At 43.0% G+C, this 22,743-nt stretch overlaps 1 protein-coding gene across 1 annotated transcript in view; it reads right to left on the bottom strand.

The window, feature by feature from the left end:
• NAA35 (N-alpha-acetyltransferase 35, NatC auxiliary subunit) overlaps positions 1–11,391 on the bottom strand; it is a 28,656-nt gene extending 17,265 nt beyond the window's left edge. The window contains exons 1-9 of the mRNA XM_086479145.1: positions 11,256–11,391; positions 7,490–7,523; positions 5,918–6,032; positions 4,739–4,813; positions 3,341–3,508; positions 2,482–2,548; positions 1,740–1,783; positions 1,109–1,159; positions 198–281 (exon numbers count right to left, since the gene is read on the bottom strand). Of these exons, the coding sequence (XP_086335271.1) occupies positions 198–281; positions 1,109–1,159; positions 1,740–1,783; positions 2,482–2,548; positions 3,341–3,508; positions 4,739–4,813; positions 5,918–6,032; positions 7,490–7,523; positions 11,256–11,379 (762 nt within the window). The 5' untranslated portion in view covers positions 11,380–11,391. The remainder of the gene's footprint in view (positions 1–197; positions 282–1,108; positions 1,160–1,739; positions 1,784–2,481; positions 2,549–3,340; positions 3,509–4,738; positions 4,814–5,917; positions 6,033–7,489; positions 7,524–11,255) is intronic.
• Between the last annotated feature and the right edge of the window lie 11,352 nt (positions 11,392–22,743).

Genomic DNA, 22,743 nt, shown 5'->3' with positions numbered 1-22,743 from the left:
CTGTCTCCCTGCAAGGCCACAATAATGTCAGCTGCTAGTCTTCCCTGTCTTTTCTTTAAAGAAGAATGAAAACAGAATGGTTGTCACTGTAAGGCTTATCCAACCTGCAGCAATTCAGATCCACAGAATAATTGCTTGACATTAGAGATTGAAAAATGAGTATTTCATGCAAAGACACAAAGACCAAATGAACATACCTCTTTTTTGGTAAATGCTATTAGAACAGTAAGTAGTAGCCGGGTAAACTTGACTCTGCTGAACACAGCTAAACACTGTTGATGCTGTAATAAAAATATACTGCAAATTACTAAGCAATACGCATTAAATCCTGAAACTTAACAAACAAAAATCTACAGATTTATTGAAGTATGCTCTCTAGTCTTAAAACCATGATAACTACTACAATTCTGAAGAAAAGGTACAGCATTTGTAGCATGTCTGTACTGTTGTGAAAAAAGCACTAACACAAATAATCCTGACGCTTTGAGTAAAGCACAACCACTGGCTGTATAGCTACCTACTATGCAAGTGCCACTCAAATCTCATCTTAAGTGAACAACTACAAATTATTAAACCTATTTTCTCTCCTTTTTGCTGAAGATCTATGTTAAAAGTAATTTCTGAAGAAAATAACATTACTGGGAAAGGAAACTCACACCCCTTTAAATCAGCCCCATCAACTGCATTAATTACCACTCTTTCTGGAAGGACCTACACTGCTTTCTCCTTCTCTTCTTACTTTCTCCCTTGACAGTGAGGCTGCCAGCAGCAGTAAAAGCTGCTGGGAAGGAACTGAGGGAAGGAGGTACAGGATAGATAAGATCACCTACTTTTCCAATGGCTTTTTCTTGGAAGGCAGGTGGATAAATGGCAGCAGCATCGCTGTTCTGCCATTGGGATCGATCCAGAACTCTACCCCTTCAAAGCGTAAAAGCCTACCTGCTAGCCTGGGATTTGCTCAGGGCCATGTTTAGAGCAGCTCAGATATGACAGTAGTAGCAACACTGGTGACACACATTTCTCACAAGCTGTTAACAACTGATTAAAGTAATGATGTACTAATCCATGAAATCCCGAAGAAAAAAAACAAAACAAAACAATTCATTACTTCAAGTTCAACTTCTGGGTCTCTCTCTTCTCCTTGTCGACTTCGAGTGCTCTAGAAAGTAAAGGAATTTCAAACAATTTACTAAAAATTACAAAGGGAAGCCACTGATAAAATCCCTTTACCCTCTCCAGAACATCCATCTGTTAAATAACCCTAAACTCAGTTTTCAAGTTCAAAACCTCTTCACTAGGTACTTCAGTGATCCAAGACCCTCCTACAGTAATGAGACCTACCTGCAAACAGGCAAGGAAATGGAACAGTTTTATATTGTAAACTGTGGTAAAGGAAGATTAAGTGACTTCTTTAACATCACATAGTGTATCTGCATAAAAGCCAGAAGTTAAATACATGCTTTCTGTGCCCCTGCCCACTATTATCTTCTACATCATGATTCCATCTATTACTAGTGAAGCAACTATTAAAGAGTTTAGAGAAGTCTGAAGACTTCAGCGTCTTTAGCTAGAAGGCAAACTACCAGCACGTTAAACAAACTGTTATGGCAGTTCTTCAAAAAAACCCCCACTATTTAATGACACAAACCCACTGCATTCTTCATATTCCAACTCCCTCCCCCAAACCTACGTTAAGTACACTTGAAGAATAACTGACAGGGCAAACATGAGAAAAATACCTTCACTCGTCTTTGCATGTCATCTTCTACATCTTTCAGCATACCTGGAGAAGTCACAGTACAGTTAAAAGCTGAGAAGCATTCCTAGGTACACCTACACCACTCAGGGGAAAAGTTTTGAGGGGATATCAAGTTTTGAAGTGCTTTACATACCCATTAGCCAAAGATTATACAAAAAAATATTCTTTTGAGGGATGACGGGGATGTCTTCCAACAACAGGTAAGTCAGAGCATAGACTGATTAATCCAAAGCTAAAGTGTTCACCAATTTTCTAAAAATAAATCTATGTAAAGCTCAAGTATCTATCCAAAATAGTGCAGCAAAAAGCTAGCATACGTACTTCGGTATGTACCTAGTAACATACGTATGCATCGCTTTAGAACTATTAGACTGCTTTTTTGTCAAAAGCAGCCTGTTTAGATCACAACAATAGCAGAGAAGCAGAATTCAAGTACTGACTTTCCAATGGTTTGTATCTATCTCAGCCCGGGACGAGCTCATGCGCCGCCACTAGGGTGGCACATCTAAAAGCACTTCTGTTTCTCAGGCATTTGACAAAGAAACAGCTGAGCCTTTTCTTCAAGGAAAAGTAATTTGATCTCTCTTTTTACCAAGGCAGCAATTTTCACAAGACTTAACATCTGAGATTCCTACCAATTCATTAGGTTTGGCTGGGAGTAACCAACATGCTCAAAAGAGGAAGAGACTGAGGGACAGATAGGCAGAAAGCACAAACTTTACCTGTAACTCTAAGATCTGTCACACTGTTGGCCATTTTAAATCCATAAGTCATTGACTGAAAGTCTTCCTAAAAAACAAAAATCAAAGAATCAATATGTAGTGAAATATAAACAGCAGTAGTTACACTTTCAAGTTGGAGCCTGGGGGTTATGCTTTTGTTTGTTTTGGTCTTTGGGGGTTGTTTTCTTGTGTTTTTTTTTGTTTTGGGGTGTTTTTGTTTAACTAAGTCAAGTCCAGTTTTGTTCTGCATAACTGAACACACCCATGATTTCGGTGACTTCCCTGCCCAGATCCAGCTGGGGGTAATTATTTTCTGCATAAATCCTTAATACCATTATGCTCTTCAGATTTTCATCAAGAGCCACCCTATCAAAATGTTCCAAGAACTATGGATGCAAAGTACCATTTAATCCATTTGAGATATAGTCAGTAAGAAGTGACTTGTACAGGCTCAGAGGAAACAAAAATTGCTCTGAGCCCAGAAAACCAGACTCTGATTCCATTGCTAGATGGGCATTTCAGACAAAAGACAATCATGTTTATCTAAAGCAGAAAAACAAAAAATTGAAGAGGAAGAAAACCACAAGTAAAACTGGTTTCAAATGGTTAGCCAAAGGACTTGCATTGCTTCTTGAGTAAAATATTTACCTCTGATTCCAATACTCAAGCAAAATACAGAAAAGAGCATGAAACACCTCTATTGAAGAAGAGTGCATTTTAAAGAGATCAAGTCTAATACTTTTAGGAGGATGAACTGTTGCTCCTACAGCAATAAATTTCTCTAATATACTGTTTTATTAGTTATGGAGCCTACACGTAATGTTACATATTCAACCACAGGAGATACTGAACCACATACCTCCTCAAAAACAGCTGCTTTGTTAACCTTTTCTCTGGCGATATCACAGATTTTTAGGATCCCTAGAGCAAAAGCCTTCATAGCAGGATCTTCTATGAAGTCTGGATTATGAATATAAAGGCAAGTGAATACCGTCTGTGCCAAAGAATGTCCCTCTAACCATGTTATCTGGGGAAAAGAAAATTAAATATTTTACTCATGACAGCCTAGTCCTCATTTTTATATCTCCATTGCTTCAGTGAGTCATTAAGGAAGTCCCTATCATGGCAACCTTCCATCTAGCCAAAAAGGGCAAGAGAAGGTCTCTCAACCCTTAACCTTTGTCCATCTGGTGGCTGTGGCAGGCAGTAAGCTACTAAACCTTACAACACTATAAAATTCTGCTGTTGGATAAACCTCTTCTGCAAAGTTAAGGTCTATTCTCTGTGACTTAGAAATGACATTAAGAGAACATCAGATTTACAAGCCTCCTCTGTATTAGTACTGAATGAAAAATCCAAGCGGCTATGAAACAACTCAGCAATATTCTGCATGTTCTCTTCTACAACTTACAGTTTCTTTTCACGATCCCCTCTCTCTACTACTTTCATGCTGCTTGGAGCTACAAGGAAAGCTTCAGTAATTTAAACAATTCTTTCTATCTGGAAATAGCATAAAATACAGTAGGATCAGATTTTTAATAGGACTACTGTGCCTTTCAAAAGAGTCAGTATTGGGGGGGGGGGGGGGGGCGAGAAGATGAATTATGTTACACCATAATCAAGTATCAGTGGCCTTTACCTGTCTTTTTGGACTAAACTAATTTGAAATGTTCGTTTAAAAAACAAAGTAATTTTATTGATTTAATTTTAAAGAGTAACTGAAAAAAATTTGTATAATTTACTGAGGGAATTAAGACAAATACATAGAAAAAAAAAATCACAATTAACAAGTAACTGATATTTTTTTCCTTCTAAATGTATTTAAGTATTTTCTTTTCTTTCTTCAAAATGCCCCTGTAAGCTCAGTCAATATTGGCTGCACAGAAATGAGCAACAGAGTGCAGTAGGTTACTGCACACTCACTTTACAACACAGTCCAATACCAAGATAAAGCAGGCAGTCAGATACCATACATTAAACCCCCCCTCAAATTATAAAACCTTCTTGCATTACTCAAAATGTTACCAGTTCTCTGCCATAATGATTTTTTACAAATAAAAAATCCCAAAATCAAAATGATGCCTCTTACAATAGCCAAAGCAAATATCTAAACGGAAATTAAAGTACTATGTATGCATTTTCTGCTTCATGAAACTTTTTTCCTTGAGTTCTGCTTTTTTTCTTTTTTTAAAACTGGATTAAAGGATTATATTTTGAAAGCAAAACCATTTATTGTTAAGAGCAGAGAAATGCTTACCAAACAACAGAAACATGTATCCATTATTCCTACCAGCTCAGGTGAAGTGAGATCTTTTATTTTAATGGTGCCATCCTTTGAAAACAAAGAAAGAAGAAAACATAAAGACTGTGGAAGTCTGTAAGCAAAATACAACTTATTATTTATATAGCCAAAAAGGTAATTACAAATTGGTTAAGACTTCAGAGTATTTGTATACCACTAGCTTTATTGATCAGCTTCGTAATGTGCCCCAAATTCTGAAAAACTTCACTTTCCTATCATTGTGCTGAACACTGATCAAACATAAAGCTATTCAAAGAGAAAGCTAAAATAAAATTTCTCATTTATGAGAAGCCAATAAAAGTTTAAAACCAGTTAGCTGTCAACACTTCAATCACAAAACAGTATGTACAACCATCATAAAGTCTGAACGAGGAATAATATGCAGGACCCATTCTCTGGAGACTGCTTTTTACACTGCAGATACTTGTAGAGTTTTACTGCCTTCAATGTCAGGACCAAGAAGGCAGCAATCTGTTTTCTTTCACTTTATTTGTCCAATGTATGCAATTATGCATATATTCCACACGACTTAAGATGGACAATTTTTTACACAAGAGTTCCTTAGTCCGTTCAAAACAGGGTCCATGGTAAACAATATTTGTTCCTCTATAAGTGCAATATTTTTTCCAAAATAACAGAAAGTCTTTCAACCTCCCTTCAGCAATTTATCTTGACCATGGTTCAAAAGTTAATCATTACTGTGCATGTTGTTCAATTAGCCAGCTTCTGTTCAACGCTAATGAGCTGACAGTCTCATAAAGTGTTAATTTCCTCTTATAAGGAAGCAGGTTCCCATTCAGCTTAAAGAGGGAATAACCAATAAATCAGCATACAAAAAGACACATTTTGGGGACTTGCAAACCTATTTCTGAAATTCATTTATTTGAGGTATCAATATCCAACAATTTCACAGTACTTTTCCCTGGAAGAGTTAGCACCATTGTGATTAAGTAGGCAACAAAAAAGGTAAACATCACAAACTACTTCTTACTTAGCTGTCCAAAATCAAAAAGAAAAAATCAGTTTCAAGTAAAGATTGAAAACATTATGTTGAATTGTGCTTAACTGCAATTTGATAAAACTTTATCATACTTTTACAGACAGTGTAGGCGAAAACAGGGAAGTCACACGAACCTTAATAGCCTGCTCAAAGTTAAGAACCTTTCTGTTAACTTGGTTTCCAATCATACCAGCATCCATCTTGGGATCCATCATTTCAATGGCAGACATGGCTTCAAAAAGACCAAAACTAAGAACACCAGAAAAAAAAAGTTCTGAATGTAATTATTTCACACAAAACAGACTTCACAAACCAATGTAAAAGAACATAAGATGACAAACTGAGTCCACTGTATTCTGCCTACAGACAATAATGTAAGGTACGCGAACATTACTACTGATCTTCAGAGATCATGATTTTCAGGAATTTGAGGATCTCTCACTGAGTAAGTAAGAAAAGAGATGCCTAAAAGTAAAAGAAAACTCTTAGCCTTTTTTTCTAAAGCTGAAGAACACTCCTGAGCTAAATATCCCATTTCTAAATCGATGCACATTTGTTTCTGTACACCTCATGACACAGGATCTTTTTAAAGATCACATAACAAAATAAAGTGAACAAGCTGCTCTTTATTATGCTACATCCAAAAACCCAAGCAAGGTACGTCCCCCACAAACTAATGACAATATACACGACACAGACTGATAACAATATACACTGAATATACCAACTTTGTTTAAAATGGGCAAATGAAGAAAACTAATACAAAAACCCCCCAGCATGCGACAACAGATCACTTGTAGTCAGGGCACAAAAGCTAGTAGGAGAACCATGCCAAATGCAGACTGGCCTACAGAAAGGACATAGTCCCTCACCTTTGGTACAGATGATACTTATCAGAACTGCTGCATAAGCCTTTATTATATAAAAAAGCATGTGGCACAATCTAATTCCAAAAAGCACATTTGCTCTGAAACACTCTTACGTATAAACCTATACCTCAAAATGTGCTTTGATTCTACCGAGTAACCACTTAGCAACACCCTTGCACACATTTTTGAGCAGGTTTGCATTTCATACTGTGCTTCTGTTTTCTGAGCTATTAGTCTTAAATAGGCACTTTTTTCCTTATGCAAGTGAACAGACTTATGTGGCTAAACAATCCACTTTTCTCTTTAAAACACTACAATCTCACGGAATTCTTTAATGAATTGAGCAGGATTTTAGCACATGCTGCTTTTATGTTTTAATCTATTTTTCCTCAGCTTCCATTTTAGCATGTCATTTAAGGGTTATGTTAACATATGTGGATTTTTTATCCTAAACTTGTTAGTGACACTTGAGGCAACCAAATTTAAAAGCTTAAAGTCTTTCTGGCATTTTTTTATAAAAGCATATCCACAAAAAATAGTTCAGTAGGTTCAGTCGTGTCAACACCACTGATCACAAGAGGCGCTATAAACTCCTAAACTACACTGATTAACTGAAAATGCAGTGTTATGCTGGCACCATGAGAAATGTCCAGCATTCATACAGGTGCATCATATATAAACTAAGTACAATTAATACTCTGAATACTTCAACTACTTCACTCCAAGTAGAGGTTCAAAAAAGCTTCATTGATACTGCATGACTTGCTTATTAGTAAATGTTAACCTATATGCACTAATCCTACCTAAAAACCAGAACTATCCCACAGGCATACTTACAGCTTGTCGTGAAGCAGTTCTCCTAACTTCAGTTCTACAAAGGAACAGAACAGGATAAATAATTACAATCATCCTTCGAGCACAACTTTTCCAGATAGTCTTGTCGTTCACCAAACTGTCTCATGCTAAGAGAGACTAAGCTGCGAGAATCAGACCAGAAATTTCGACTCCACCTTCATTTGCTTTCACTTTACAAAGCAATCTCAAAACTGAAAGGCTAAAAGAACTCCCGGTGTTCAGTCTTTCCTCATGCCTCTCTGCTATTCCAACAGGTGAAGGGGTTTAGAATTACCAAATAGCAGCATCGGAATAGCCTGGGACACAGGACAGCAGTTTTCTGTGCTCCTCTACTGTCCTGGTTTGGGCTAAACCAGAACTAATTCTGTTTTAGTACTTTAACTTTTCAGTCAAGTCTCCTCTAACTACCAGCACTTTCTGAAACAGCAGCCTGTTTTTCCAGACAGTGACTGCTTCTAGCAGTGATAAGGCCTGGCGTTTATAGTTCATACCAAGGAACAGTGTGCAGAGAGGCCCTTGGTTATACTTGTTCTTATAGCGACCAAGGTCACTGCTAAATCTGTACTCCGTGTTGGGGTGCCGGGAGTGAAAAGGGTCACAGGCCCGTAAAAGGTCACACCTGCAGGGAGAAGCGAACCGGACAGGTGACCTAAACCTGACCAACAGAGTATTCCATCTCATATACGTCATATTCAGTATAAAAATGAGGGATCACGAGGGTCCCTCTCTCTTCTTCGATGGCCGACACCTGAGGAGGACTCTGTCTGTTCTTCTGTCGTCGATCCCGATCCGCGCATCCCTGAATCCAGTGCCTGAGTCCAGCTCCTGCATCCCATCCCTGTCTGCTGCCGAGTCCAGCTTGGAACTGCCCCAGTGCCAGCCCTGCAGCGTGGTGGTGATGTACCATCATCAGGGTGGGGGGAGTTGGGTTCAGTATTGGTTTTGTATATATTTGTATATATTGTATATATTTCATTATTTCCTTATTATTATATTTTCTTTTATTGTTATTGTTTTATTAAAGCTGTATTAGTTTTCTTTTCCAAACCGTAAAGTCTCTCTCCCTTGTTCTCTCTCCCTTTCCCTTTTGGGAGCGGAGAGGGGTTAATAGAGAGTGTCTGTCATTCATTAGTGGCTGGTCCAGCCTCAACTCGTGACATCTATGCAGATGTCTAACTTTTTCCAGGGGAGTTTACCAAAACTTGGCAACTAGGCAAAAGCTAAGGCCTCCTTGGAGTTAAGCCTTGCAAAGGAGGTCAAGGACAACAGAAAGGGCTTCTTCACATACACTGCAGACAGAACTAACACTAGAGGCAATGTAGGCCCACTGTTGAATGAGATGGGTGCCCTGGTGACAGAGGACACAAAGAAGGCGGAGTTACTGAATGCCTTCTTTGCCTCTGTCTGTACTGCTGGAGACTGTCCTCAGGAGCCCCAGACCCCTGAGGCCCAGAGGAAGTCAGGATAAAGGAGGAGTTTGCCTTGGTTGATGAGGACTGGATTAGGGATCAATTAAGCAAGCTGGACATACATAAATCCATGGGCCCTGATGCAATGCACCCGCGGGTGCTGAGGGAGCTGGTGGAAGGCATTGCTAGACTGCTCTCCCATCATCTTTTTGAACAGGTGAGGTGCCTGAGGACTGGAGGAAAGCAAATGTCACTCCAGTCTTCAAAAAGGGCAAGAAGGAGGATCCGACTAACTACAGAGAGGTCAGCCTCATCTCCATTCCTGGAAAAGTGGTGGAATAACTTACCTTCGGCGCTGTCTCTAGGCATATCAAGGATAAGAGGGTCATTAGGAGCAGTCAACATGGCTTTTCTAAGGGGAAGTCACGTTTGACCAGCCCGATAGCCTTTTATGGAGACATAACCAGGTGGAGAGATGATGGGAGTGCAGTGGATGTGGTTTATCTTGATTTCAGTAAAGCATTTGACACCATCTCCCACAGCATCCTCGCAGCTAAACTGAGGAAGTGTGGTCTGGATGATCGGGTAGTGGGGTGGATTGTGAATTGGTTGAAGGAAAAAAGTCAGAGAGTCATGATCAATGGGACAGAGTCTAGTTGGAGGCCTGTTATCTAGTGGAGTCCCTCAGCGGTCGGTACTGGGACCAGTACTATTCAATATATTCATCATTGATGTGCACAAGGGAACAGAGTACACTGTCAGCAAGTTTGCTGATGACACAGAACTGGGAGGAGTGGCTGACACACCAGAAGGCTGTGCTGGGATTCAGAGAGACCTGGACAGGCTGGAGAGCTGGGCGGGGAGAAATTTAATGAAATACAACAAGGGCAAGGGTAGAGTCTTGCATCTGGGAAAGAACAACCCCATGTACCTGTTGGGGTTGGGGACCGAGCTGTTAGGGAAAGGGACCTGGGGGTCCTGGTGGGCAGCAGGATGACCATGAGCCAGCAATATGCCCTCATGGCCCAGAAGGCCAATGGCCTCCTGGGGTGTATTAGAAGGGGTGTGGTCAGTAGGTCGAGAGAGGTTCTCCTCCCCCTCTGCTCCGCCTTGGTGAGACCGCATCTGGAATAGTGTGTCCAGTTCTGGGCCCTCAGTTCAAGGACAGTGAACCGCTTGAAAGAGTCCAGGGCAGAGCCACAAAGATGATGAAAGGGGTGGAACATCTCCCTTCTGATGAAAGGCTGAGGGAGCTGGGTCTCTTGAGCTTGGAGAAGAGGAGACTGAGGGGTGACCTCATCAATGTTTATAAATACATAAAGGGCGAGTGTCAGGAGGATGGAGCCGGGCTCTTCTCAGTGATGGCCAATGACAGGACAAGGGGCAATGGGTGCAAGCTGGAGCAGAGGAGGTTCCACATTAACATAAGGAAAAACTTTGTCACTGTGAGAGTGACAGAGCACTGGAACAGGCTGCCCAGAGAGGTTGTGGAGTCTCCTTCTCTGGAGACATTCAAAACCCACCTGGACGTGTTCCTGTGTGATCTACCCTAGGGGGTCCTGCTCTGGAGGGGGGTTGGACTAGATGATCTTTTGAGGTGCCTTCCAACCGCTAACATTCTGTGATTCTGTGAAAAGGCTTGCTGTTCCTCACTACTTTCAAGGCAGCCTTAGATGTTTTTGGTGGGTACGCGAACAGTATATCACTACTATGCAGGAATTTTTTGACCGCGTATATTAGTTGTGTTTATCATGACATAATATTGTGTGTGTTAAGCTGCAGTTTTATATTTTTTCCCCTTCATGTCAACATAAAATCAGCTGAAAAAATAAATCACTCTCACAGTAAACAAGCACTAAATATCGAATAACAGTAAAGGCAGTGTTCAAATGGAAGCAACTGCTCCCTGTGACTGGGATGCATTGCATCTCTTCAGTAGCTCAGTCTTGTTTCAAAGACGAAAAACGATGCACTGACCAATTAAATGAATAAATCATTGAACCCTATAGATGCAAAAACATACAGGAAAAAACATGAGTGTTGATTCTGCATGCATGAAAGAGGATTCCATTTAGCAGAAGAGATAGGAAGAAATTTTTGCAAAGAAAAAAAGCAGGTGCAAAAGATATGTATGTAATCTGCAAGAGGAAGCAAGGCAAGGTTCTTCTGATACTTCCAACCCCACATTTATGTTAAACACAGGGAAAGACAAAATCAATGTAGTCTGTTCACCTGGAGCTTGAACCTGGCTCAAACTATGGCTTAAAACACCTTAAAGAACTATGCTTAGTCCTCCAGAGGATTCTAAGTTTTTTCAGAACACAAGCAGTACAACTCACCTCTACAAGCTTCTTCAAAATCCTGGGTTATGTCTATCCAGCTTGTATTGCTCTTTTCCATTTTGTCGGGCATACCGAGTTCCCATCCTGAATCATCATCTTCTACCGATGCTTTCATAACCATGATACTGCACCTTTAAATCTATACCAGAGACACTGCACATTATGCACAAACTAGAGAAAGTGCTTCACGGGAGTATTTTTTTTTTCTTTTCAAGAATCATGTGAGAAAGGCAGACTAACTAACCTGATTTCATTTTAACAGCCACTGTTACGTGAACCAGCCCAAAAAACTTATTAACACAAATTCTTCTAAAAAAAAAAAAAGTTTTCCTGTTCCCCATCTCTGCAACTAGCTTGCAGCTATGAAACCTCAAAAACTAAGGACACCAAAACTTCAGCAGTACTTCAGCCATAATAAAGTGTGTACTGTCAAATTAGAAATGAGAAAAAATGCCAAGAAACCCTCTCTTACAACAGATGTAGGTATCACACATTTTTTGTCATTTTATGCTCTTAGAAACACACGTGGCCTCCCACTGCTCCGTGAAAGTAATCTAAGAGTGAGAACTGTAAAACTAACCACACGCAAGGTTGTTGTTCATACTAAGTGTACCTAAATAACTTCGTGAAACTGAGTGTATTTCCTCTGACTTCTTCAGCAAAAAGTAACATCGAGATTACCGCAGTGATGTTAAGCAACTTCAGACTGGGATACAACTGTTAAGCTGCACCGACTAGTTATTCCACACGGCTTTCGTGATCTCATGACACACGAGGCAACCCTGAAGAAACTTCTGGTTTGCCAGGCAGTTTGCCTTTGAGATACTGGCAACCCTAAGCCTCCTCTTAATCTTGCCGGGGATCTCGCAAGAAACACCTACGAGCCCAGCGAGCTCTAAGCGGCCCCATCAAAGCCGCCACGGAAACTTCCAACAAAGGCCGCCGCGACACGAGCCCTCTCAGGCGCCGGCAATTAAAAAAGACATAAACGGGTTTCGAGAACTATTTCCAGACACCCTGCGCCCAGGCAGCGCCCGGCCGCACTTCGCCCCCCCCCCCCCAAGGGCGTCGCCAGCTCTCAAGTGGCCGCAGGGCCTGTCCGGCTCAGCGGACCGGGACAAGGAGACGCGTGGGAAACTAACAACAGTGGATAGAAATCCCGCCGGAACCGCAGGCGTTATCGCCCGCGCAGCCAGACCCTCCCGGGCTCTTCTCTTCCCGCAGGCCACCCGCCCCCAAAGCCAGCGCCGCCTCGGCCACGCCCGCCCCGCAGCTCACCGGGCCCTGCTAAGGCACGGGGCCGGCCCGCAGCCTGACTCCCGCCAGGGACCGGGCGCGACGAGCGGCTCCCCGCTGGCAGACCTGGCCGCTCCTCCGCCCCGCCGCAGGGAAGGGGTCAGCGCGGCGCTCGCCCGCCTCGCCGCAGGGCCCCGGCCCGGCCGCGGCACCTCGCCCGCCCGCCGCTGTCTCTCCCCGGCGCCTCGGCAAGGCGGAAGGCGGGCACGCTTCCGCCGCCGCTAGCACAACATCCCCGCACCCGCCCGCGCGGAACAGGGCCTCACCTACCGCTTCTCGCACCGCCTGCCCGCTCCTTTTTGCCCGCCGAGCCTGCCCGGGCCACCGCCGCGCACGCGCAGACCCGACGACGACGACCCGGCCCCGGGGCCGCGGCGCAAGCGCGCCGCAGGGCTCTTCTGCGCCGCTTCGCAGGTGCGCCTGCGCCTGCCACGGCCGGTGCGTCGGCATCGTCGTGGGGGGTGGGCTCCGCCGAGCTCGGTGCCCGTGGCCTGCCCCCGCCCCCCCCATGTGTGCTCGAGAGGCGGGCGGAGCGGCGGGAGTCCCTCTGCGCAGCCCAGGGCCGGAGTCCGCCTGGCCCGGGCTGGGAGGAGGAGGAAGCCCAAGAAGGGGCCGGAGGCCCGGTGGCGGGTGGGGGCCGTGGCGCCGTGGGCGGGCGGGACCCTGCCGCTTAGCGAGAGCGGAGAGACGCTGTCTGTGGGCCTGTCCCAAACGGCGCCGGCGAGCTGCTGCCAGCGGTGGCCCGGCCCCGCCGCCGCCGGCGTCTGGGGTGCCGCTCTCTTTCTGGCCTGTGCGCCCTCCGCTGCCCAGCGGCTTGTGGCTCCCTGCTGCGAACCGGGGCTCGGTGGCGGTGCAGCGCTGGCTGCTGGGCCTTGCGGGGGGGGGTCATGGGCTGAGCGGGCAGCACGGTGCAGCCGTGCCGGTCGTTCTGGCAGCTTGCCGAGTTTAGATTGCTGCATTGAGACCGGGCTGGAAGCGATTTTTTTATTATTATTCCTTGTGAGCTGTTTCCTCCCCTTTCTTTTGCCCTCTCCATTTTAATGAAACATACCCACTAGAGATTACGGAACTGCGTTCCTGTGCAGAGTTTACTCAGAGGTGCTGATTGTCTGTTTTCGGGGGAAACCAGCCGACACGTCCAAGGGAACTGCATTTTTGGAGCCATTTACAGTGGAGTTGATCTTTATAATAGATATACGAACTGAATGCTTCCAGTGTTCCTGTCAAAGACCACAAATGTAAAAGACAGCGGCTCATGTGCTTTACTAACAAGAGGGTAGCCTGTGTAGCTTTTGCCTCCAGGGTTATGAGGAAGTGGTTGTGTCACCTGAACTCTTGAAAATTCCAGAGTTTGGAGAGGAGATACTGCTAATTTTGGGTGCGGGTGCTGCGAGTATTTCACCACAAAGCTAGTGCACCCTTGGACACCTTTGTCGGTCATTCATACACACAAACACACAGGTTCCACCTATCTAATTACATATTAATTACTATGACCAATTATTCTCATCCCATCATGAGTGCTCTATTTCATAAGGTCAGCAGTCCCTTCTGTGCATGCTCAGGAGTTTTCAGTGGTCCCTGGTGGTCATTGTCAGCAGAATACCCTTCCTCACATTATCCTTTTAAAGTATTGAGTCATCTCAGGACACCAATCTGCTGATTAGCTGTTTGCCAAATTCCTGAAGAAGGTAGAGATGCTCCTGGAGGCACCTCCTTTCTACATCTAAGCCCATGTTTTGATGTATTTATGGGCCTTGAAGTGATTAATTACCAAGCTGTTTTCGCTCTACCATTATTTACGATGTAGTTCCAGGGTTTAGGTGTTTTCCTGACAAATGTTAAACACTAGATAAAAGGTTAGAAAGGCAATCAGGCCTTTGCTACAGGCCTGAGAAACAGTCAAGGAACGTCCACAGGCCTGGTCCTTCAGGCTACAGTTTTACTTTAAGATGAAAACACTAACCGAACTCATCCCCCTTTCTATTACTCAGTGTGCTCAAAGTACAGAGCATTTGTACTTGGAGGAAAGCAAGAGGAAAAAACTTGGTGTGAGCTCCTGTTAAACCAATGGCAGCACCTGTTTTATCTGAAAGAGCTGTCTTTAGTTCAATGGCTGTTGAAATGTCTGGTGGTTCACAGCTGCACCATGCTTACGCTTGATTCCTGGGGTGATATGCAACTCTCTGTAATAGACATCTTGTAACGATCTTAAGGTTGTGGTGGCAAAGAGCAGATCATGGCTAAAACATCTGTAAATGAAAGCTGGTTGCACTTTCTTTGCTACAGAAAACAGCAATACCTGGACCAGCACCCTGCTCTGCAGAAAGAGTGTGATTTTCTGGGGAATTTAATTTCTAATTTCAAGAGAGAAGGGCTGTAGCCCACATAATAATCTCTAATAATAATTTAACTATGAAATTAATAATACCCACCGATATTTAAGGAAATCTAGTTTCTGAAAAGCCAGTGTGTTTGAAGTTTGTCACAGATGCTTCTATTAGCAAACACCTATTTGTGTTTCTGGGCAGGCTGAACGGTAGCAATTATGAGCTGGCTTTTGTGAAGCAGTTGGGGTGAGCTCAGTTGAGTTCTCAGCAGAGCAATGGACGCATCATCACTAACTGTAAGCCATTATCACTTCTCCTGGCAAAAATACCAGTCACCAAAAGTGAGCAGCAGGTTGGTTGTGTGTGCGTGAAATGACTGTAGCAGCTGAAAAAGTTAACACATGTTCACTGCAGTGACAGAGCTGAGATGCTTTGTTTCGAGAGCGTCAAAGTGCTTCAGCCTGGTGGGATACAGTGAAGTGCATTTACAGAGCGCTGTGAAGAACTGATCTAACTCCGGTACATGTAATACTTGCATGGGAACTTCCAGATAAATAAATAGCTTTTTACTTATTTTTAGGTTACGCACCCCCCACCCCCCTGTTATTTTTGGGGGGATAGGTTACAAAAGTTACTGGTATTTAAAACACCTTGGTGTTTAATACAGAAGTCTCCCTCTTTTCCTTAGTCAAGCACATACATGTGGGATCCACAAGGTAATCCTCAATGTTAAGCAAAACAGAAAAGCAGAGCAACCTCCAGATGACACTTGGTGGTTGTGTCCAGAACATGTTGTGTTCTTCTTTCTTGGTGAAGTGGGAGTAGATTAAATGTAAGAATTATGAGGAACTTGCTGTAGTGTTAATTATGGAATAGCTTTGTTCCTGCAGTATAACAGTAACAACACGTCATCATATACTTGACTGAAATAGGCTGCTTTGTTTAAGGAAACTTCAGCTAACCGTGTAGCTAACTGTGTAGTCAGTTGACTGCTGCTATTTTTGTCTTTTCAGAACAGGGTTACGTTAATTTTGAAGGTTCTGATGTATTTTGTATGAGTTTGTAATGCAGAGTGTCTATTTTTACACTGCAGAAACTCATACTAAAGCATTATGATTTTTTTAAGAATACGTGAAGAGGAGAAATGGGCAAACTTGTCCTCTACTGTTCAGCTAAAGAAAAAAAAATCCTGTAAAAGGAATTTTGACCAGCATAAGCAAAAAAGCATCTGCAATCTGAAGTACTGAGTACACAAAAATGAATTAAATCAAATGGAAAAATTTAATTTACCAGTACGTTTCATCTGTTTGTAATGTAGTCTCCTGATGCTCTGGATGCTTTCTTAAAACATGGTAAATAAATGGAAGTGGATTTAAGTCTCCCTTTTTTTTGCTCTAAGGATTAAGAATCTTGAGTGTGTAGAATTACATATTGACCTGTTTGTCCAAAATTACATAATTTGTTTATCATTTTCTGAATAACACAGAGAACCCCCTTCTCCGTCGAGAAGTGTCTTAAGTGCATTGTGGGAAGAGAGGTCACCCACTGCAAATTACTTTCAGTTAGCTTCCCCCCAAGAAGTAGGTGCATCTCCTAGTCGGTTTTGAGGATTATTCTTTACCTTTTGCCTTGCTTAAAATACAGCTGATTTTTCAGGAACTTACCGTTGCTTTGGATGCCCTTGTCAATGGAAGCGATTGGTGCAGGGAGAAAAGGAAAACTGAGAGTTGTGACGGTATGCACATATATAGAAAGAAGGTGACCTTCAGCCGGGCCAAAGTCTATCTTAATTCTTGCTGTTCTTTAATGTGCCTGTATATGAAGGAATTTACCACAGGCTGTTCCAGATTAAGGGCCTGTTTAAAGCCAGACCAAAACAACCTGAAAAACTGCCTCAGTTTGCGCATTCATAGCACTTAGCTGACAGCTTTGCCCTCATGTAAGCTGTCAAAAGCTGGTGCACTGCGATAACTAAAAATACCCATGATAGTAGTTGGGATAGGAAGAAGTAGCAACATATTGCCCTTAGTGCACACATTAAATAACATGCATAAATTATTTTCTCTTTTTTTAACCTCAGAGTATGGAGGTTCTTGTTCCACTGTAACACATGGGTTGCACTCTTGGGTTTGGTTTCTTGGTGTTAAGTGTGCTTGTCAGTAGGCATACAGAAAACAGTGGCTGACTTGGTATGAGCCTTTGAAATGTGCATCACTTTAGAAATGTATCCCCTCCCTGCCCTGAGAAATAACACCTACTCCTTCCCACCCGCAATCCCCAGAACACTTCGATGAAAATATCCACCAGGGTACACATCTATAGGTTCTGAGCTGCTCTGTGCAAAGAATATTGATGGGTTATTTCATCTGTAGTATTACAAAAGCAAGAGTAGCTGAATAAACCACAGATGTTAAGTTGAACTGAAATGCTTTTGTATGCATTGAAATACACATATCAGGACACAAAAGATCTTCTCAGAGAAGAAAAAGCAGAGGCTCTGCTGGAAAAGTACCAAGTGTGCTAATGTTTAGGGAGGAATGACATGCCTAGAGATAAAGAGGCAAGACGAAATTCTCCAGCATGTATGTAGAGGCAAGTATTGGCTTTCAAATGAGGGAGTGATTTTCAGAGTTAAGGAGAGCCGGTAGCCATGTTCATTATCTGGAACTGATTAGATGTGTTCAGCACATGGGAGTTGTCATGGTCCACTCGGTGGACTCGTGATGGTTCGTTTGCTGTGATCTCAAAGTGCAAAATTAAGGCCACCACACCAAAGGGGTTTGCTTCAATCAGTGAAACTATTGTTTGCCCGTAAAGCGGCATGCGATAGGTAAAGAGGGTGAAAGGAAAAGAGAAAGTAAAGTGAAAAGAGAGAAGAGAGCAGTAGCTACCACCACGGGCCCAAGGCATCCCTATGGTCCCAGGTCCAGGCAGTGTCCTGCTGGTCCTAACATGATCCTTGGTGGGGAAAGCTTCCAAAGTTCAGTTGCTGAGGAGCCCTTTTCTATGCCAAGTAGCACACCTTGCTCCGCCTCTGTATCTCTGTCTCTTCTTGGCTCCATCGATGCTGATCGATTCTTCTTGATGACGGTTCTCAGGCTCACCCCTGGCACCGGAGAACAGCACAGCACTCTTTAGCCAAAACAGAGCTGTCTTGCCTCCGCAAGGCTCCCTCTTTCAGCTGTTATCTCTCCTCACAAGGTTTCTAGAAGGGAGAAGCAGATAGCAGCATCTCTTACCCTTTTGCTGTTTCCTGCCAGATGAACAAGTTGCTCAGCTCTTGTCCTTGCTCTGTCCAGGGCATCATGACCTTACAAGCCTGGCATTCCATTCCCGGCATCAGCAACTGCATTTCAGGCAGGCCGCTGCAGACGCATGTCAAGATGTTAGCCTAACTTTTGGGGTACCTTATTGGCCATGTCCCTGATGACAAGGTTGAGACAATGCTGTTCTTCAGACCGACTCTTACAGGAATATAGAAGCGAGCAAGGCAGATCTAAGTAGCACAGGTTAAGATTTAATAGGCAACAATGAGTAGCCAGGTGATAATTACAAAGGAAGAGGATAGGGTCTAATAATGCTTACACATTGCTACCCATCACAGTATTTTGAAGAGCTTTGTCTTATTCTCCTTGCTTTTTCCTGCTCCCAGTGGGTATAACCATTAACTTTTTACATGATTTGTGATTCTTTTAGCTGTATGGTCTGATCCTGGAAGTCATACTGTGCTGCTTACAGAGTAGTAAATGTTGATTTAACAGCCTGAAAACATGCAGTTGGGAGAGGGGAGCCTGTCTTTGAAAACTTGTTTCTCGGCATCAATGTCAGCACTCTGTTGCTTGATTCATTGCTTGTGTTGCCTCATCAGAAATACTGAATGAATGCAATGCAATTTGTGTAAATATACAAGCTGCCTTTTTAGCTTATGATGATGGACATCTCTGATGATCCTTGCCTTTCCGCATTTTGATTGACACATATTTGTTACTTTTTTCCTATGTGCTTGGATTGTCCTGTTAAGAAGTATACTCCTATATCCAAATTCTCTGCAAATACCAAAATCAGAGACTTAATTTTTTGTGGAACCTCTTCTGCTCCACAAGGCAGTATTACAGTTGCTGCTGTTTTCAGAGAAGAGTGCCTGGCTCCCTGTCAAGCTTTCATGCAATGGCAATATAATTTGCCATGACCTTGTTTTCAAAACACCACAGATTTATGATTTTCTCTGGCTAAATGTAATGTTAATTGTTTGCAATAGTCTTGTGTGCCTGTTAAGGATTTTACTTCAAATCAAAAGAATAATGAACCATTCTGTTAAATTTATAGCATCAGATAAATGTTTAGAATTGTATTCCGTTTAACGTGAGTTTTAAGTATATCTTTACAAAAGATTCAACGGATAAAGTATTTACTTTTGCAGATAGTAATGTGTTCGAAAACAAAGTTAGGGCAAATTCCTGCAGTCTCATCTAAGTAAACTGCATCTGAATCGGTGAGACTTGCTATGTAAATAAGATCAGCAGTGGCCTGCTACTACTTTTGTACACCAGAGTCAAGTTTCCTAAAGGTAAACTTGTTCTCTGTAGAAATAAATCCTAAACTTGGAATCACTTTATCTGAAAAAAAAAAAAATAAAAAAAAATCTAAATTCAGTCACTGACCTTTGACTTACTACAAACGGTTGTTTCACTAGTAAAAATAAGAGTTGCACAGAACAATCATTTGGGTGAAATAATTAAGATAAATGCAACCCACCCACCCCCTCTTTAAAAAGAAAACTTTTCTCTTCTGCATTCCATCAACAGTGAGAAAAGTTAGTGGGTTTCAGTAACCGATTCAAGTATTTGCATTAGGTACATTACTATCACTCGTTTTTTCTTAAATGAATTGGATCTTCTGCTGTGTCCTCTTTCTTCAGCAAAGAATTCTCATATTTTTAACTGATTTATTTTTGTCATGTGCCAGGACACATACAGAGCTGTTTAAAAACGTTGTTTTCTTAACTAAAAGTAAACTGACTTTGACTTCAGCTTTAAAAACTTTGACAGATTTTTATCTACACTCTGCTTATTTGCTGTTTACTTGCCAGAGCCTGCCTGATGCTATTTTTGTCTTTGCCTGAGTCATACTTGAGTTTATTCCACGACTTCTGCTTTGCTTTGGGCAAAGTTACGCATTTAAAATAATTCCATGAGTAGGACTTCACAGAAAACCTTGCAGCTGTACTGTTTGCTGTTTTAAGTATTCTCTCCTAATCATTGTTAAGTGTGACTGCTGTTGTGGAACAAGTGAGACTGTTCCTACCCCTTGCTAATGCACTGGGAAAATCCTCCGTTCTGGTTATCTGCATTCTTCTCATTCACACTGGATGACTGGAGAAACCTGTAAGGCAGGAGAGGGAGGAATCTCCTTCCACATACACATGTATTTTCTGATCATGACCCATAGGTTTACAAGTTCTAAGAAGCATAACTAATGTTGAATTATTTGCTGGAGAAGGACCAAGTGAATAATAAAATAAAGGATGGCTGGTTATATGCCCTAATCTCTCCTATCCATTCATGTTACTGTGGTAGGAAGGGGACCTAAGAAAATGTAATCAAGCTTTTATGCATAGATTATATGATAACGGACTAAGAATTTGTTATACTACTTTGCGCTTGAATTAACTCCACCAAAACTCTAGTTGATTTTCCTGATTTAATAGGTAGAAGTTGGCTGATGCTGGTTAGCTAGACACACTGTATTCAAGCAGACGCAGACAGGAGGACTGGTCTCTCCCATCTGCCATAGCTACACAGAAGTAGTCCCCTAACTACAAGCTCCTAACTTGTGCAGTTTCTGCTGACTTCCCAGTAAAGCAGCTTTGTTCTGCCTCTGGAAGATGCAAATGTGTATGTTTGCTGTGCAGAACATCTGTTGTCCATTGCACAGATCACAAGCAGAACTTACCTTTCCAGCACTGTAACACCACCCGAGTTAAAGGAGTAACAAGCAGTAACTGTAAACAATTATTGAGGTGAATCAGCCCTAAGAAGGAGTTGCCAACTGTCACCCAAAACACACCGCTACTTCCTAGACAGTAGGAAAGCCTTGGGTATCTTTTCCTGTCTTTGTGAGTGGAAGAAATTATGGTGTGTAAGACAACAATTGCGAGTGCTGTAGCCAGGTGTATGCATTTTGAAAGGCAAGATGAATAAAAGCGTGTCCAATTTAAAGGATTTGAAATCTGCTTTTAACTGAGTAAAAATTAGAGCGGTTCGTTCCATGGTTGCACAATGTTATGGGGAAATGAACCTTGCATATTTCTGTTAGGGGTTGTGCCTTTATCATTAGCTGTTATTGGCAAAAATGAGATTTGAACTGGATTTAAGTTTACCAGCCTTCATCAAAGGGCTGCTTCTCCTTTGCCAGTTTTGTAAACTGTCAGTAGAAAGGTTTGACCTCGGAATTCTTAGCAGTTTCCTTTCTTTATTTGAGGATCTTCATGAAAACAGTCATGTTACTTCTCGGTTGTTACAGACTAACAAGTGTCAGGGAGGGAGATTAAATGCCCACTTACAAAAGTCATCAGTGATACTGAATGGCTCAAACCTGGCCATGTTGAGGATAATTGGCCATAAAATGTCATGGGTTTTAAGTGCTTGAAGAAGCGGTTCCGCTTTGCAAAGGTTGGGGGGGGGGGGGGCGTGTGGGGTGTGTGGAAGGGGAAAAGCAAAATGAAGCCTTTGGCTTTTACACATTACTGACCTGAGTTTTCTTACTTGCTTCAGCGCTTCCGCAGAGCCCAAGCCAGCATGGCTCTGTGGCTTCCCTGTGATAGGATTATGAGTGTCTTTACAAAAATATAGTACCATTACCCAGGCTGGTACAAGATACCATAGACCTAAACAGTGATAGATAAGGAGGAGAATGTTTTTGCCAGTACATGGCACTGTTTGTCCAGAGGAGCCGTGTGTTTAGTAACAAGACTAAGATAAGAAGGTCTTGACAGATATACAACACTATTCAGCAGGCCTTGTAAAACAGGAGGTGCCATATATCTCAGCAATTAGACAGGAACCAAGGACAAGAATACAAAGCTCTGTTAAAAAAGAAGATAAACCATTAAAACTATTTTTCTTCCTCGAAAGTTTCAAGGGAAGTTTGAACTTTTCGATTTTCAGAAACAGTGCACAGGCTTAATAGACTTATTAACTTCTCTGCCCAGGAGATGCATAATGACATGATAATGAAACATATGACGCATGATGCAAAGGGGGGTACATGTTAAGGGGTAAAAATGCAGTATATGTAGTAGGCGGATCGGGAAGTCTGTGCCTTCCTAGTACCTCAGCCAATGGGGAACGGGAGAGGGTCCCATGCGGCCGGGAAATTAGGATAAATAGGGGTCTGCGACCCCAGCAACTTTGAGAGACCCCACGGGATATGCCCACTGGACTCTCCCTTTATTCGAATAAAGTTTATTTTTACAGGACTCCTCTGTCTCCTTTGTGAACACTGAGCGCTGGTGCCAGGATTTTCCGCACACCTGCACTCGCCAGTACTCACCTGCCGCGGGAACCCGGGCGCTCCCCGGCGGGGGGAGCGCACCCCCACAGCACGGACAGCTCCGGTGCCGGCGGCCGGTGCGAAGGGTGACGGCCGCGGCGAGGCGGATTCACGCGACTTGTCACGCCGGTCCCGCAGCCTCCCGGGTCGTGCGGCCGCTGCCCCACGCAGCCCGCACCGTCCCTCGCCACCCGGCCCTGGCCGCCAGCGGGGCGCCTCACGGCCGCGGGGAAGGCCCGCAGCAGGGCTGCGCCTGAGGCGGGCCGGGGGAAGGCAGCCCGTGGCCAGGTGAAGCCCTTCCCTGCTTC

Source organism: Leptosomus discolor, chromosome Z (assembly GCF_034619465.1).
Source record: "Leptosomus discolor isolate bLepDis1 chromosome Z, bLepDis1.hap2, whole genome shotgun sequence".
NCBI lineage: Eukaryota > Metazoa > Chordata > Aves > Leptosomiformes > Leptosomidae > Leptosomus > Leptosomus discolor.
Note: the sequence above shows the minus strand (reverse complement) of the source record. Positions and strands in the feature narration are given on the sequence as shown.